The sequence below is a fragment of the Muscardinus avellanarius genome (genome assembly GCF_963383645.1).
Source record: "Muscardinus avellanarius genome assembly, chromosome: X".
In the NCBI taxonomy this organism is placed as follows: Eukaryota; Metazoa; Chordata; class Mammalia; order Rodentia; family Gliridae; genus Muscardinus; species Muscardinus avellanarius.
Genome location: NC_137792.1, coordinates 3,789,749 through 3,806,985, shown reverse-complemented (window position 1 = coordinate 3,806,985; position 17,237 = coordinate 3,789,749). Strand labels below are relative to the sequence as shown.

At 48.2% G+C, this 17,237-nt stretch overlaps 1 protein-coding gene across 2 annotated transcripts in view; it reads right to left on the bottom strand.

Annotated features, from left to right (window-relative positions):
- The window catches only part of CLCN4 (chloride voltage-gated channel 4), a gene marked incomplete at both ends in the record, with an annotated part of 42,224 nt that extends 30,942 nt beyond the window's left edge, over positions 1–11,282 (bottom strand). The window contains 3 exons of one of the 2 annotated variants that reach the window (XM_080718269.1): positions 98–285; positions 7,588–7,687; positions 11,157–11,282. In XM_080718269.1, coding sequence (XP_080574395.1) covers positions 98–285; positions 7,588–7,687; positions 11,157–11,282 — 414 coding nt within the window. The remainder of the gene's footprint in view (positions 1–97; positions 286–7,587; positions 7,688–11,156) is intronic. The other variant, XM_080718270.1, reaches the window with a different exon arrangement.
- Between the last annotated feature and the right edge of the window lie 5,955 nt (positions 11,283–17,237).

Genomic DNA, 17,237 nt, shown 5'->3' with positions numbered 1-17,237 from the left:
CTTGCGTTACATCCTCGGCACCATAGAAATAAAAGAAAAGGAAAGACAGTAAACTCAAATAAGGGAATCAAACAATCGAGACTGCGCACACACCCACCTCTGACTGATTCACCAGCAGCTCCGACCATTTCTGCCACAGGGGACACTTGTCCCTGTCCTCAAACGTGGTCTCGTTGGATGTCCAGCAGCACTGCTCGTGGCTGTACCAGAACGCAGACAGACAAACGCCCTCCTTCAAGTCCGTCATCCAGTCCACAGCGAGATCGATGACCCCAGCCAAGGTGCCTGCGAAGAACAGCAGCCTCTGAGAACACGCGTAACAGCGCAGCGGCCACCAAGGCCCGGCCCGGAGCGGGCCAGAGCGGGGCACGGGGCTGCCGCTGACACAGCCCAGATACCAAGCGCTCAATGGCTTAGATCAGGAAGGAGGGACCTGGGCCTCCGCTCTTATCTCCGGGGCCGGGAACTCTGAAAGTCCCCCCGCTCCAAAGTCTCTAAATAGGAAATACGCATCCTAAAAGATCACCTCCTCGCAGGCTGGGGCAGGATCCTGGGGTCATCCGCAAAAACATTTCTCAAGGAAACACGATAATTCCCACAAAATGAGGGTGCATGACTATTACATCAGATGGGAACCACCCTTGGGAAAGCCTCCTTGATGAGAACTTTGTGGTTAAAAAAATAAAAAATAGTCGTGGTTGTTGGTGCATCCGTGTAATCCCAGCATTTGGGAGGCTGAGACAGGAGGACCGTGGGGTCGCGTTCAGCCTCAGCTACTTAGTGAGGCCCTCTGCAACTTAGTGAGGCCCTCTGCAACTTAGTGAGACCCTGTTTCAGAAAATAAAAAATAAAAACTAGGGCTGGGGGTGTAGCTTGGAGGTAGAATGCCCCTGGGTTCCTTCCCCAGAGTTCTGAAAAAAAAAATTTTTAATAAAAAATAAATTAAATAAAATTGTAGGCTAGGTTATATAAGTAAATAAATAAGTGTGTGTGTGTGTGTGTGTGTGTGTGTGTGTGTGTGTGTAATGTTACTGGGGATTGAACTCAGAGGCATACCACCTCTGAACTATACCCTCAGCCCCATTTTAAGCTTGACTTTTTTTGTCCTTTTGAAACTGGGGATCAAACCCAGGACACTGAACTTGCAAATCTGTCAGTTTGCCACTGAGCTACATCGCAGCCCCCCCCCACTTTATTTTTTATTTGGAAACAAGGTTTCAATAAGTTGCTGAGATTTGCCTCCTGTGATCCTCCTGTCTCAGCCTCCCAAGTAGTGAGATTACTGGCATGCAACACCGCACCTGACTAGTAGGAGTTATTTTTTGTTCTGGGAATTTTTTGTGCTGGGAATTGAGCTCACGGGCATTCTACCAACAAGCTACACCCCTAGCCCGATTTTTTTTAATTCTTTATTTTGAAACAGGGGCTGACAAAATTGAGGGGGCCTCACTAAGTAACTGAGGCTGGCCACAAACCCGGATCCTCCTGTCTTAGCCTCCCAAGTACTGGGATTACCAGCGTGCACCACCACACCTGGCTGTAATCACTTATTTTTAAGGCTCACAGAATTGAGATAAGATAAAAGGTGCAGTTGAGTGCTCACAAAAGGATGCCTGGGGCTCTTTCCAGAATCATTCATCCTCCTGTTTCCAACATGATATGTGTTTTTAGGTTTGTTGGTTTTTCAAGCTTTTACTGGATCCTTATTACAGTGTCTGCTTCGTGTCACCCCCGCAGGTACCCACACCAGTGCGCCCCTCCTCTGACTCCGGAGCCGCTCCCTGCTTAGGTCTCAGATCTCCTCCCTCCTCCAGGCCTGTTTCCTAACAATTCCCGTTGCTCTCTCCTGCAGCTCCAAACTTCCCCTTCTGATGTCTCCTTCTTATGAGCATTTAAGCCTCAGAAAACAAAACAAACCTTAGCGGACACAGTGGTCCGCACCTGTGATCCCAGTACTTGGGAGGCTGAGACCGGAAGATCACAGGTCCGAGGGCAGCCTCAGCAACATAGCAAGGCCCTTCGCAACTTCGTGAGACCCTGTTTTGAAAATATAAAAGTAAAATAAAATCCGGGCGTGGTGGCACATGCTTGTAATCCCAGTACTTGAGAGGCTGAGACGGGAGGATCATGGCACCTCAGCTACTTAGTGAGGCCCTGCACAACTTAGTAAGACCTCGTTTCAAAATAAAGAACAGAAAAATAGGGCTGGGGGTGTATGTAGTTCATAGGTAGGATATTCCTGGGTTCCATTTCTAATACTACGAAAATAAATAAATAAATAAATAAATAAATAAATAAATAAAACAAGGCTGGGGTATAATTCAGAGTAAGAATGCCCCTGGGTTCTATACCCACTACACTCCCATCCTCAAAAAAGAAATCATTGCCTGAAAATGTATTTGAAATATGGTTGATCAATTAAAAGACTGATTTCCCCTTCTCTGAAATAAATAAAAGAGCCAACACAGAGCTGGGGGGTGCAGCTCAGCGGTAGACCACCTGCCTAGCATGCAAAGGCCTGGGTTCCATGCCCAATGCTGCAGAAAAGACAAAACAAAACAAAAAACTGCCTCCAAAATAGAAAGCATGGCTTGGCATGGTGTCACACACCTATAGTCCCAGTACTTGGGGGCCAGGCATCTCAGCCAGACCCTCTTTCCCTCTCTGTCACGGCGGAGGACGTGGGCGGGTGTGGGGAAGTGGGACTACGGAGGGCCTGTTTGCTTTTGGTACTTGGGAGTGGACCCAGGGGCATTCTATTTCCAAACTGCGCTCTTTTCTTTTTTTCTTTTGAAATAGGGTCTTGCTAAATTGCCGAGGGTCTCGCTGAGATGCCGGGGCTGGCCTCGAACTTGTGATCTTTCTGCTGCAGCGCCTGGCCCCCAAGCACTCCCCCTTTGGCCCACCAGGAGAATCCCTTGTAGCTCAGGACAAGGGCACAGCCAGCAGGTAATCCGCTTTGGAAAATAAAGCTCTGTTGGGCACAGCGAGGCCATCTGACTCCCTGTGAGCTGTGGCTGCCTTCCTGCTACAGTGGAAGTGAATCGTGAGACAGGAGCTGCATGGCCGACATCGCTGCGAGTATTTACTCCCCGGCCTTTTACAGAAAAAGCCCGCCGCCCCCAGTTTCAGACCCCTCAGCATCTCAATACTACTGACCACCCCATCCTCCTAAAACACCTCTCCCCTGGGTTTCCACAACATTAAAATCCCCTGGTTTCCTCCTAGCTCTCTGGTTTTCTCTGTCTCCCTTGATCTTTCTACCTCCTCTACCCAACTTTATTTTGCGGGGGAGGCGGTACTGGGAATGGAACCCAGGGGTATTCTACCTCTGAGCTACATCTTCATCCCTACTATTTTTTATTCTTTATTTTGAAACAAGGTCTCACTAAGTTGCAGAAGGCCTCACTAAGTAGCTGAGGCTGGCCACGAACCTGTGATCCTCCTGTCTCAGCCTCCCAAGTACTGGAATTACAAGTATGTGCCATCACACCTGGCTCCAACCCAACTTTTTTTTGTGGTACTGAGGATTGAACCCAGGGGCATTCTACCTCCGAGCTACACCCCCAGCCCTATTTTTTATTGTTTATTTTGAAACCAGGGTCTCACTGAGTTGCAAAGGACCTAAGTAGCTGGCCGCGAACCGCGATCCTCCTGTTTCAGCCTCCCGAATGCTGGGCCACCACACTCGGCCCTACTCAGCTTCTAAAAGGCTTATTTCCTCAAAGCTTGACCGCGAACACATATCTTTTTACCCTGTCCATTCACCCCTGGCAACCTTGCTCGTCCTCCTATTTGCTACCAAGCTCTAATAATCATATAGTGCAGCCACCAGGCACATAGCAGATATCACCAATCGATTGTGACACACTCCATTGGCCTCACCTTCAGGACACTTTTGGCATGGCCATGGCAGACAGCAATAATCAATCATGATCCACTCTGATGGACTCACCCTTACAAACCTTTTAGATAGGGCCCTAGGTAGTCAAACCCGATGAAAAGGAACTGTCAAAGGACAAGAGTCTCACTAAGGCTGAGACAGGAGGATCGTGGCTTAACAGTCAGCTTCAGCTACTTAGTTAAGTTGCAGAGGCCCTCTGCAGAAAAAAAAATAGGGCTTGGAGTATATCAAAGGTGGAATGCCCCGGGTTCAATCCCTGGTGAAAAAAAGAAGAATGAGAAAGAAAGAAAGAAAGAAAGAAAGAAAGAAAGAAAGAAAGAAAGAAAGAAAGAAAGAGGGGGGAGGGAGGGAGGAAGGAAAAAGCTTCAAGTGGAAAATGATATTTGAATGAAAACGTGAAGAAGTTGAGGAAGGGTTCCTGCAGATATTTAGAGAAGAGCCTCAGTGATCACCCGAAATTTCATGGTTTTTCATTCATTCATAACTATCATTCCACACCCAGTGCTCCTCGCCAGCTCTGGTTCTGACTGTACTGCAGACCGGTGTCAGCTTTGTTTTGTGAAGCAACAGCGACACCCAGCGGTAAGCCTTAGTCAATGCTCTGCAGAGAAGGTACTGGGCCTCTCCCTCCCTCAGGAAAGCCCACGCGAAATGATCAAGGTGTCACTGAAGGGAAGACAGACGGGGTGCAGGCAGCGGGACACCTGAGTCCTCTCCACCGTTAGGCCAGTAGAGAATGGGCACAGCTCTGGACTTCCCATAAAGGCGCACCCAGGCACATTAAGCTTTGTTCTGAACATCCTGCCCTTCATCATCTCCCTCCTCTTCTCGTCACCTGCTGGTCCATGTGAACTATGGCTCAATGCCAGGGCATCTTCTTCAGAGAGGATGTTTATTGGAAGCCCAGACGGCAGTACATCTTTTAATTCCCCAAATAGTTCTTCCTAAAAGAATTGATGGGAATTGGTGGCAGGTGAGGCTAGCTGGTCACAATCAAATGAGGGAAAGGCGGCCAATAGGGGCCCCTACATTCATTAAAAAAGGCGAAGTTGTGTGGATTATGCTACCAAGGTTCCAGAGCATCTCTCTCAAGTCTTGGGTTTTTTTGTTTGTTTGTTTGTCTGTCTGTTTTTTGATACTAGGGATGGAACCCAGTACCTCTGAGCTATACCCTCAGCCCTATTTGTTATTCTTTTTTATTTTGTGGTACTGTGGTGGAACCCAGAGGCTTTCTACCTCCAGGCTATACTCCCAGCCCTATTTTTATATTTTATTTGGAAACAGGGTCTCACTAAGTTGGTGAGAGCCTCACTAAGTAGCTGAGGCTGGCTTCGAACCTGCGCCATCCTCCTGTCTCAGCCTCCCAAGCGCGGGGATTATAAGCGTGCGCCACCACGCCTGGCTTGTTACTTTTTATTTTGAAACCGGGTCTCACTGAGTTGCAGAGGGCCTCACTAAGTAGCTGAGGCTGGCCTCAAACCATGATTCTCCAGTCTCAGCCTCCCAAATGCTGGGATTACAAGCTCGCGCCACCACACCCGGCTTTCTTGCGAGTCGCTTCATCCCCCCTCTTTATTTCTCCTTCCTTACAAGAATCCTGATACACTGTAAAGTTTTAGAAAGCCCTCCTACATAGAGACATCGCAATTCACGGCAAACCCCCAGTGGCGGAAGCAGCCAGGGAGACCTAGCGGCATAACACTGTGAATACCATTCTCATTCCCGGCTGCAGGAGGAAGACAGCGGGAGAAGCTGCTCTGGTGACTGGTAAGAAAGATCACCGAGAGCTGGGCGTGGTGGCGCACGCTTGTAATCCCCGCTTGGGAGGCAGACACAGGAGGATCGCGCAGGTTCGAAGCCAGCCTCAGCTGGTTTAAGAGACCCTGTTTCCAAATTTTAAAAAAATGTAAAAATAGTTCTGGGAGTGTAGCCCGGATGTAGAAGGGCTTCCAGGAACCCCAGTACCACCAAAAAAGAAGAAGAAGAAGAAGAAGAAGAAGAAGAAGAAGAAGAAGAAGAAGAAGAAGAGGAGGAGGAGGAGGAGGAGGAGGAGGAGGAGGAGGAGGAGGAGGAGGAGGAGGAGGAGGAGGAGGAAGAAAGAAAGATCACCGAGAAATCAAACTCCTCTGCCATCACAAAATCCTATTCGTCCCAACTTAGTGTTCTGTTCCTCTTAGGAAACTTACTAAACTCTGCCCGCTTTCCAACCGATTCTCTGATCCATTCTCTAGCCGCAACTATTATGCTGTTATATGTGGGGATTTCCACTAAGGGGATTCTTCCAGCACGTTCGTTTTTTATTACACTCAGACATGACCCTTCACAGCCTCCTAAAAGGAAGAAAGTTCCAGGAAACAATTTCCATGAAGAGTTGGTATATTGGGTTTTATTCTTTTGCTTTGTTTTTTTTGTTTTTGCAGTACTGGGGATGAAACCCGGGAGCACTGGACCTCCGAGCTATACCCCAGCCCTATTTTTTATTCTTTATTTTGAAACAGGGTCTCACTAAATTGCGGAGGGCCTCGATAAGTAGCTGAGGTTGGCTGTGAATCTACGATCCTCCTGTCTCAGCCTCCCAAGTACTGGGATGACAAGCGTGTGACACCACGCCCAGCTGGTACTTCGGGTTTTAAAAGGTATGTGTGGCTTTTGCCCAACCTGACGGTGCACACCTGTAATCCCAACACCTCGAGAGGCTGAGGCAGGAAGATTTCCAGTTCCGGGCCAGCCTGAGCAACTCAGTGAGACACTGTCTCCAAAGGAAAAGTGAAAAGAGCTGGGGGGTAGCTCGGTGGTAGAGCACTCCTAGGTGCCATCTCAGGACTGCAAAACAAAAACAATAATAAAAGAGCACGTTCCCCTTGGAAATAGTCATCCACTTACTCTGGAAATATCTACTGCTCACGCACTGAAATCACAGAAATGAGTATGAAAAGGTCCCTGAGGGGCTGAACAACATAGGAGATGGAGGTACCTCCCCTGGACCCACCCCCGATGGATGTTCATGGTTCATTTCAGGGCTCGCCAGTGTAGTAAAAGCCCGCATCACTGGTGACTAGAGATCAAGAAGTGTCCAAGGCCAGGCCTGGTGGCACATGCTTGTAATCCCAACATTCAGGAGGCTGACCCAGGAGGATCGGGGTTCAAGGACAGCCTCAGCTACTACTTAGTGAGACCCTTTGGAACTCAGTGAGACCCTGTTTCAAAATAAAGAGTTAAGAACGGGTCTAGGGGTGTAACTCAGAGGTAGAATGCCCCTGGGTTCCATCCCCAGTACTGAAAAAATAAAAAGAAAAGAAAAAAATAGGGCTGGAGATTTAGCTTGGAAGTAGAACGCCCCTGGATTCCATCCCCAGTACTGCAAAAAAAAAAAAAAAAAAAAAAAGATGTGTCCAAATTTTGCTGCCTTTTCTATAGGACAGTACAACAGGATGTGCCGTGCGCCTTCAGTAGAGCTGCTGCATGGGAATCAGCCTTGGCACCTTCACTACAAATATAGTTCCCCAGAAACCCAAGCCTGGGCTCCTGTCTTGGCTTGGACTATAGATTTTTAGACTAAATATACAATCATGTATTTTGCTCTTAGACATTTGAAGTAACGAGCCCCTTGTGCGGGGTTGAGAGAGAAAGACTATATTGCAAATGCCCTACCAAGCTTGGGAGGCCCGCGCCCGTCCACGTACCCGCCAGCAGACCGATGAGCAGCATCACCACCCAGCCCGACCAGGCGTCCAGCAGGCTCTTGATGAACTCCCATATTGACTCCTTGCTTTTACTGGTGATCTAGAAACAAAAGCAGACCGCGGCTGAGTGGTACGCGTCCTCAGCTAGGGCTTCTGGCTTCTCCCCAGAAATGGTGTCCTTGGGAACCAGGGCGACTCAGCAAATGGATGTAATTAAGCAACTGAATTCCCAGGTCTCTTTTTCTTTCGGCAGTGCACCAGGATGACAGGATTGGCTTTCTGATTCACAGCACTATAAAGATGCCAGAATAGTCTCCAAAGAATTAGAACACCCTCCCTGCCCTTCACTTAATTAAAAACCATATGAGAGATATTGGTTATTTCAAATCTAGACTGAAGAGAGACATCGATTCGGTGTCATCAGTCTGAATATGAATTACTATTTTAACTTATTATGTAAGGTTTGTTCATTAAAAACCTATTCAATAGACTTCATTTCCTACTTTGTATGAGGCAGGTGGTATGAGGGATGGAACCCAGGGGCGTTCTACCTCTGAACTACACCCCCAGCGCTTTCTATTTTTTACTCTGAAACAGGGTCTTGCTAAGTTGCAGAAGACCTCACTAAACCGCTGAGGCTGGCTGCAAACCCATGATCCTCCCAAGTACTCAGCCCCCCAAGTACTGGGATGACAGGTGTGCACCACCACGCCAGGTCATGTTTTACTTTTGTTTTCAAAAGTCAATTTGAGCTGGGCGTGGTGGGACACACTTGTCATCCCCGTGCTTGGGAGGCTGAGACAGGAGCATCACATAGGTTCAAAGCCAGCCTCAGCTACTTAGTGAGGCTCTCAGCAACTTAGTGAGACCCTGTTTCCAATTGGATATAAAATGGGTCTGGGAGTATAGCCCGGAGGTAGAAAGCCCCTGGGTTCCACCCCAAGTACCACCAAAAAAAAAAAAGTCAATTTGAACAAGAACTTTGTTTCCAATAACATGACTGGGTGATCACAGCAGAGGAACACACTGCGCACCCGCTAAGAACACCCCTTTTCTCCCTACATCCCTCTGAGATCCTGGCTACCCTTGCAGCCTCTTAGAAGGCGGTCAACAAACATTGTAAATGGCTAGAGCATTAATATTTGGGGCTTCAGGGCTTAAGGGCATCTATGACTTCCAAAAAAGTTTTATTTATAAAACAAGATGCCAACCGAGAATGGTGGAGCCCACTTGTAATCCCAACACTTGGGAGGCTGAAACAGGAGGATTACAGGTTGGTGGCCAGTCTCAGCTACTTAGTGAAACTCTGTTTCAAAATAAAGAATAAAGGAGATATTAAAAAAATAAAGAGAGCTGGGCGTGGTGGCGCACGCTTGTAATCCCTGCGCTTGGGAGGCAGAGACAGGAGGATCGTGCAGGTTGAAGCCAGCCATGTTGGCTTAAGAGACCCTGTTTCTAAAAGTAAAAAAAAATAGGTCTGGGAGTATAGCCCGGAGGTAGAAGGGCTTCCAGGAACCCCAGTACCACCAAATAAATAAATAAATAAATAAATAATAAAGAGAGAGAGCTGGGCGTGGTGGCACATGTTTGTAATCCCAGCATTTGGGAGGCTTAGACAGGAGGATCGTGGTGGGAGGACAGCCTCAGCTACTACTTAGCTGAGGCCCTTTGCAACTCAGTAAGACCCTGTTTCAAAATAAAGACTAAAAAATAGTGCTGGGGGTGTCGCCCCTGGGTTCCATCCCCAGTACCACAAAAATAAATAAACATTTTTTAAAAAAGAAAGGATAAAAAATAAGGCTGGGTAGAATGCCTCTGAATTCAATCCCTAGTACCACACACAAAAAAAAACCAAGGTGCCTAGCCAGGCACGTGCCTGTCATTCCAGTACTTGGGAGGCTGAGACAAGAGGATCGTTGGTTGAAGGTCAGCCTAGACAACTAGTGAGACCCTGTTTCAAAATTAAAAATCAAAAGGGCTGGGGGTGTAGCTTGGAGTTAGGACACACCTAGGCTTAATCCCCCATACCCCCTTCTTCCCCAGAAACGAGGTGCCAGCTGCCTTTGCTGGCCTGTGCTCTGGAGTGAGGACTGCGCCATCCTCCATGTTGGAGCCAGGAGGCTGCGATGCCTTCTTGACTGAGCCTTGACCCTGCCATGGCTCTTCCTCCTCTGAGCCCTTTCCACACCGTCCCTCGTCCTCCTCTGGGGCTGCTCCCCCTGACGTCACTGGCAGCCAACTCCATTGTTGGTACCCTCCTGCTCGGTCTCCCTATTGACCTGTGAGCAGCCTCCTCCCACTGGACAACCTTGGCTGGTCCTTCTTTCACCTCTTCTTTCTCCTCCTCCTCCTCCTCCTCCTCCTCCTCCTCCTCCTCCTCCTCCTCCTCCTCCTTCTCCTCCTTTTTCTCCTCCTCCTCCCACTAAGTAGCTGAGGCTGGCCTGGAACCTGCAATCCTCCTGTCTCAGCCTCCCAAATACTGGGATTACAGGCATGAGCCACCACACCCCGCTTCTACCTGATTCTTTAAGTGTCTGTCTCAGGCTCCCCACCTACCTCCCCTGCACCTACTAAATCCCTTGACTCTCCCAGGGTCCTGACTGCCTCCTGCTTCTCCCTCTATGTGCCAGGGCCTCACAGACAATTGCTAAAGCTTCAGCACCCATCGTGCATGCCAGGGGCCACTTGTTCTGTGGCCCTAAGCTCATCCTTGAACTGCGGAGCCCTCTTCAGCTGTCAACCCCCAGCCGCAGCTGCAGGCAGGAAACCCGAACTCAAGGCTTGAAAACATAACTCCCTGGCCCTCTCTGCCATCTCTCTCCTCTTTGGAACATCTCTGGTCCCCAGTCCCCTCTCTCCATATGAACTTCCTCGTCTCTGGGAGTTGGAGGAGGAGGAGGGCATGGTGGCTCACACTTATAATCCCAGCACTTGGAAGGCTGAGACAGGAGGATCCCAGGTTCACAGCCAGCCTAAGCTATTTAGTGAGGCCCTCTGCAACTCAGTGAGACCCTGTTTCCTAATAAAAAATTAAAAACTAGGACTGGGGGTGTAGCTCGGTGATAGAATTCCCCTGGGTTCAACACCCAATACCACAAAAAAAAGAGATTCCTGATGTTTAGAATCCTCTCCCTTCTCTCTACCTGGAGAACTCTTAGTCATCCTTCAGAACCCAATGGAAATGTTACCCTCTCTGCAAAACCCCCCTAAACCGTCCCTTGGTGCTCGATCCAGAACTTACTGTGGCCCCTCCCAGTATACACTGACTGTCCACTAGACGCGCCGCGAGGATGTGTCATCGCTATCATTACTGTCATCCGTGTAAATGAGAAAATAGGGCCAGGAAATGGCACCCCAATGTCACGCAGGCTGAAGGTGTCCAGGGCAAGATGTGCCCAACTTTATGTGGCTCCGGCACCCCTCCTTGCCTCCTCACCCATTCCCTGGGTGGGACCCAGCCTCCCCTCCACAGCACGGGACACACAAGCTCGGGCCCAGCTCCACTCTGGACGAAGTGTCGAGTGGCCATTGCAGAGCCCTGGAGCGTGGCCTTGCGGAATGCCACCTACCTTTCTGTGCCTGTCAGTGTCCCGCGACTTCTCCCTCAGCCAGTCGATGGTGTGGAAGTCTTCATAAGTCCCCACATCAGGGAATGGCTCGTCAAGGAAATCCATCGGGTTCCCAGGGCTGCTCATCACTCCCGCGACCTACGCCTGCAAGAGAAAGCGGCTCTTAAGCGCCCGGTGCTACGGACGGCGGAGGAGTGACCTACGCTTCGGGCTGCTTCTGCTTTCCTTTTTTTTTCTTTTTGGCACTAGAGATTGAACCCAGGGGCATCCTAGCTCTGACCTCCACCCCCAGACCTTTTTTACTTTGAAACACAATCTCGCTAGCTTGCTGAGGCTGGCCTGACACTGCAACATTCCTGTCTCAGCCTCCCAAGTACTGGGATGACAGGCAGGTACCATCATGCCCAGCCACAGGTTCTATAGTCAGTCTGTCTGTCTGTCTGTCTGTCTGTCTGTCTTTCTTTCCACGCCCAGCCACAGGTTCTGTATTCTTTCTTTCTTTTTTCTTCCTTCCTTCTTCCTTCCTTCTCTCTCTTCCTCTCTCTCTCCCTCTTTCCTTTCTTCCTTCTCTTATTTCTTTTTTATACTAGGGACTGAACTCAGGGGCATTCTAACTCTGAGCTACATCTCAACCCTATTTATTTATTTTATTCGTTCGCTTATTTATTCATTTGTTTATTGATTTATTTGAAACAGGGTCTCACTAGGTTGCTGAGAGGCTCACTGTTGCTAAAGCTGGCCTCGAACCTGCAATCCTCTTGTCTCAGCTTCCCAAGTACTGGGATCCCAGGTGTGTGCCACCGCGGCTTCTCCTTTCTTATATAAGAAGAGCTGTTTCAGCATATGCGCCTCTGCTGGACAGAGCATGCGCACAGCCGATTCCCATTACTCACAGAGCTATTTTCCATAGCATCACCTCAAACCCAGAATTTGGAAACACTGAAGCACTGCTCCCAAGAGAGCCCAGGGCCACGTTCCTGCAAGTCTCATGGCATCTCTGCTGACTGATCAGTGCACAGCCTTATTGTATGCATGCTTCTCTATAAAGGCACCCCATTTGATAAATATGGTCACCAGGTACAATAACTGTAATCCCAGTTCTTGGGTGCCTGAGACAGGAGGATTGCAGGTTCAAGGCCAGCCTCAGCTACTTAGTGAGGCCCTCCATGGTTTAATGAGACCTGTTTCAAACTAAAAACTAAAATAGGGCTGGGGGTACAGCTCAGAGCTCTGAATTCAAGTCCCAGTACCCCTCCCCAAAATATATATGCATTAACCTTAAACTCACGGCCAACAGCACTACCACCCATGCCCGAAGGAAGTTTCCAATGCACGCTATTTTCCCACGAGACATACCATAACACGCTTATGCTTAGAAACCCTAGGCGGCACTCCAGTGCTCTATTTCATGGTCACTTTCAACAGTAAAATTACCAAGAAAAATTTGTAAGATGGGGTACTAAATAGACCCCAAGAAGGGCTCTTGCTCACGGTGTGCCAGCAGAAACACCGAGGAAGAGCATCACCGTCTCCCACCTCAGATCTTCTGCCCCACACATGTCTATTAATGACCTTGAACATGTCACAAGTACTCATTTTGGGGTGCTAGAGTTGAATGTTCCCCTAAAGCCCATGTGTTTAGGCTTGGTCCCCAGGGCGGTGAGATTGGGAGGTGGTGGAACCTTTAAAAGGTGGGGCCTGCCGGGAGGTCTTTAGGTCCCTAAAGGATACTGTGGGACCCAGGCCCCTCCCTTCTGTCTCCTCCTCCCACACGCCATGAGGTAGGTGGTTTTGTTGCCACAAGACAGGCCCAAGTCAATCGATAATGTTCTAGAACCTCCAAAAATGTGAGTCAAATTAAACCTTTTCTCTTTATAAGTGAGTTACCTCAGGTATTTTGTTCTAGTGACAGAAAGCGAACACGGGGAATTATGAATGTGTTTTAGCAAATGGACAAATTTGCCAATATGAAGTCCGCAGTTGAGGATGAACTCTACCCATTTCTGGGAAATCTCACATTCTGTGAAAAGAATGCATCGAAAGGAGAGGGCTGGGGGAGTAACTGATTGTGAAGACATAGACAATCGGCACCCCTGAGACAGAAATTAGACCACTGAGGCAGGTAACCTATGTGGACATTCCAAACGCACATTAAGAGAGTAGCGAAAAGGTTGGCGAGACTTGACTTCTCTGGTGGGAGTCCAGGCAATGCGCACCACAGGGGCCACCACGGTGAGATGTGCACCACAGAGGCCACCATGGAGACAGACAAGGAAGGCAGACAGCCTGCCAGGAGCCAAGAGCACGGTGATACACGTCTATGCTCCCAGAACTTGGTAAGCTGAGACAGGAGGATCACAAGTTCAAGGCCAGCCTCAGCAACTTAGCGAGACCGTGTTTCAAAATTAAAAAAAAAAAAATGAAATAGAGCTGAGTATAGCTGTATGGTAGATCGCCTGTGGGTTCAATCCCCAGTACCTTCTATATATACGCATGAATATACACATACATATATACACGTACATATATACACATGCATATGTGAAGTCCGAAGGGCTCCTGCTGCCAGGGCAAGAGCAAAGTGAAATGTTTCTTTCTTTCCTAAGATAATTCCATTCCCACTTTTTGGGCTCCTGTTACCTAGAAAACAATGGTGAATGGACCATCACAGACTGGCTTATCGGTCACATAGGAGCCAATCAGAGACGCAGAAAACGTTTTGCAGTGGCATGGTGTTCCGCCAGTTAGTGGGGAAAAATAGTACACTCTTACAGAAACAAGACATTGGAATTACAGGACAAGGGCCACAAAAGTGCTGGAATCGAGGGTTTAAGAAGCTGAAGGTGGTTATAAAAATATTTGAGTGCAGACTCCTCCCATTCCTTTACAGAACTATAAATCCGGAGGGCTCGACCATGACCTGATGAAACAGAACTTTAATCAAATTGAAAAGTCACTATGGGCACAGGAGGGTTGTCACCTTACGAGCAATAAAGCGGCCAGGGTGATTGATTTACTGACCATCGGTGCAGTTCAGCTGCTTTAAAACTCTCAAAGTTTGAGAGTTTGAGTCATGCCAAGCCAAAAACTATACTCATGTTGCATGAATCAGTAGCAACCAGTAACACAACCAATAATATATGGTAAGGAATGAAATCAGAAAGCTGAGCTTTTATTCTCATTTCTACAAAAATGGCATAGACATAATCTTTTTTGTGTGTGTGATACTGGGGTTCCTGGAAACCCTTCTACCTCTGGGCTACATTCCCAGACCCATTTTATACTTTTTTAAATTTGGAAACAGGGTCTCTTAAGCCAGCACGGCTGGCTTCGAACCTGCGCGATCCTCCTGTTTCTGCCTCCCAAGCGCGGGGATGACAAGCGTGCGCCACCACGCCCGGCCATAATCTCTTATTATACATGGGAAAGAAACTCTCTGATGGGAAAAATAAAACCATGGGCTATTGACCCACAATGCAAAGCTCTCATTAGAAAAGCCCAACCAGCAGAGTCCTAAACCTTCTATTAAAAAGAAATTAAAAGCTGGGCGTGGTAGTGCACGCTTGTAATCCCAGCATTTGGGAAGCAGAGACAGGAGCATCGCGGTTCATGGCCAGCCTCAGCTACTTAGTGAGGCCCTTTGCAACTCAGTGAGACCCTGTTGCAAAATAAAGAATAAAAAATAGAGCTGGGGGTAGCTCAGAGGTCAAATTCCCCTGGGTTCCATCCCCAGTACAGAAAAAAGAAGAAAAAGAAAGAAATTGATGCTCAGGCACAGTGGAGCACACCTGTAATCCCAGAATTTTGAAGGCTGAGATAGGAGGATCACAGGTTCAAGGCCAGCCTCAGCAACAAAAATCTGCAACAACTTAGCAAGACCCTATTTCAAGAAAAAAAAAAAAAAAAGAGCCGGGCGTGGTGGCGCACACTTGTCATCCCAGTATTCAGGAGGCTGAGACCGGAGGATCAAGGTTCGTGGACAGCCTCAGCTACTTAGTGAGGCCCTCCGCAACTTAGTGAGACCCTGTTTCCAAAACAAGAATAAAAAATAGGGCTGAGGGTGTGGCTCGGAGGTCAAGTGCCCCTGGGTTCCATCCCTAAACCCGCAAAAATAAATAAATAAATAAATAAATAAATAATAAAAATAAAATAGGGCTAGGGAGGTAGCACAGAGGTAGACTACCCCTGGGTTCAACCCCTAGTACCACACACACAAAAGGGAGTTGGCACTTACTTCCTGAAACTGAGCCAGTTCTCTAGTCAATCAACTTCTCCCTTGAAGCAACAACAACAAAAATTCATCCCGAAAACAGCGCCACGCCTTTCAACGTTGACAGAGCACATGCGGGGCACGACGGGCGGGCACATGATTGATAGGGCAAAATAAAGAGGATTTCACCTGCCGAGGGCCAGGTGCTTCCCTGCGCCCCAAGGACGCGGTGATACGGCAAGGAGAAGGGGCCGAGGGGGGCCAGGAAACGGGGGGCCGCAGGGCAGCTGGGTGACAAGAGAAGGCCTTACCCATGGAAGCCCTGCATATCTCCAACTCTGTTTCCTTTCCAGAAGTCAAAAGTGAGCGTGAGCAGGCCTCAGTGGACCAGAGAGGGAGGCATGTCCCCTCCTCCAGCCCCTAGGCTTCTGGGTTGGTGTTTCACAACCGTACTGGGGGTTAAAAGTGTTACCCTGGGAATGGATCGCCCATATGATCCGGCTGACCACTCCTGGGTATCTTTCCAAAGGGGTTGAAATCAGAGAACTACAGTAACATATGCATACCCATGTTCATACAGCACAATTCACAAGAGCCAAAATATGGAACCAACCTAGGTCTCCATCAACAGATGGATGGATTGCAAAATTATGGAAAATACACACAATGGAATGCTACTCAGCAATAAAGAACAAAGCCGGGCGTGGTGGCGTACACTTGTAATCCCAGCATTCAGGAGGTTGAGACCAGAGGATCTCAGTTCACAGACAGCCTCAACTACTGAGCCCTTCACAACTGAGTAGGACTGTTTCAAAATTAGAAAGAATAAAAAAAGTAGGGCTGGGGTGTCACTCGGAAGTCCATCCCTGGTACCGCAAAAAATAAAAAAATAAAAATAAAGAACACCACCAGGCGTGGTGGCACACACTTGTAATCCCAGCGCTTGGGAGGCTGAGACAGGAGGATCGCACAGGTTCAAAGCCAGCCTCAAACTAATGAGTGAGGCTCTCAGCTACTTAGTAAGACCCTGTTTCCAAATAGAGTATAAAATAGGTCTGGGAGTGTAGCATGGAGGTAGAAAAGCCCCTGGGTTCTACCCCCAGTGGCACAAAAAAATAAATAAAAAATAAAGAACAAAATATCATTCGCAAAAAGATGGAAAGACCTGGAGAACATTATGTTAAGTGAGATCAGCCAAGCACAGAAGGAGAAGGGTCTTATGTTTTCTCTAATATGCCCAAACTAGGAAGCATTGGGGATACCAGAGGGACTGCAGATAATGGAGGGAAACCTCAGCAAAGCTGAAACAGAAGGACAGAAAAGGAAGAAGGCTGAGGTTGATTAATGGAGGAGCTACATCCGAATATGTGTAAAAGTATGAATGTAGCATGGTCGACCTGGACACTCATTGTTGGGAGGGGAGGGGATCAGGGGGCACCCAGCACTGTGCGAATGTGTGCCATTTTCAATAGGATCCACATGAAAATAAAAATAAAAAAGTTTGTGCCACCATGCCCGGCAAGCTCCGGCTACTCAGCGAAGCCCTTCACAACCTAGTGAGACCCTGTTTCAAAATAAAAAATAAAATAGGGCTGGGGGTATAGCTCAGAGGTAGAATGACCCTGGGTCCAATCCCCAGTACCACACAAAAAAAGTTCCTTTATGCTGGCTTGGTAGCGCACACCTGTAATCCCAGTACCTGAGAGGCAGATTGCAAATTTGAGGACAGTCGCCGTAACCCAATGAGACCCTATTTCAAAACAAAAATAAGCTGGAAGAATAACTCAGAGGTAGAATGAATACCCTTACATTTAATCCCCAGAGCCTCAAATAAAACTTCCTTTTCTTGCAACCTATGTGGACTACACAAG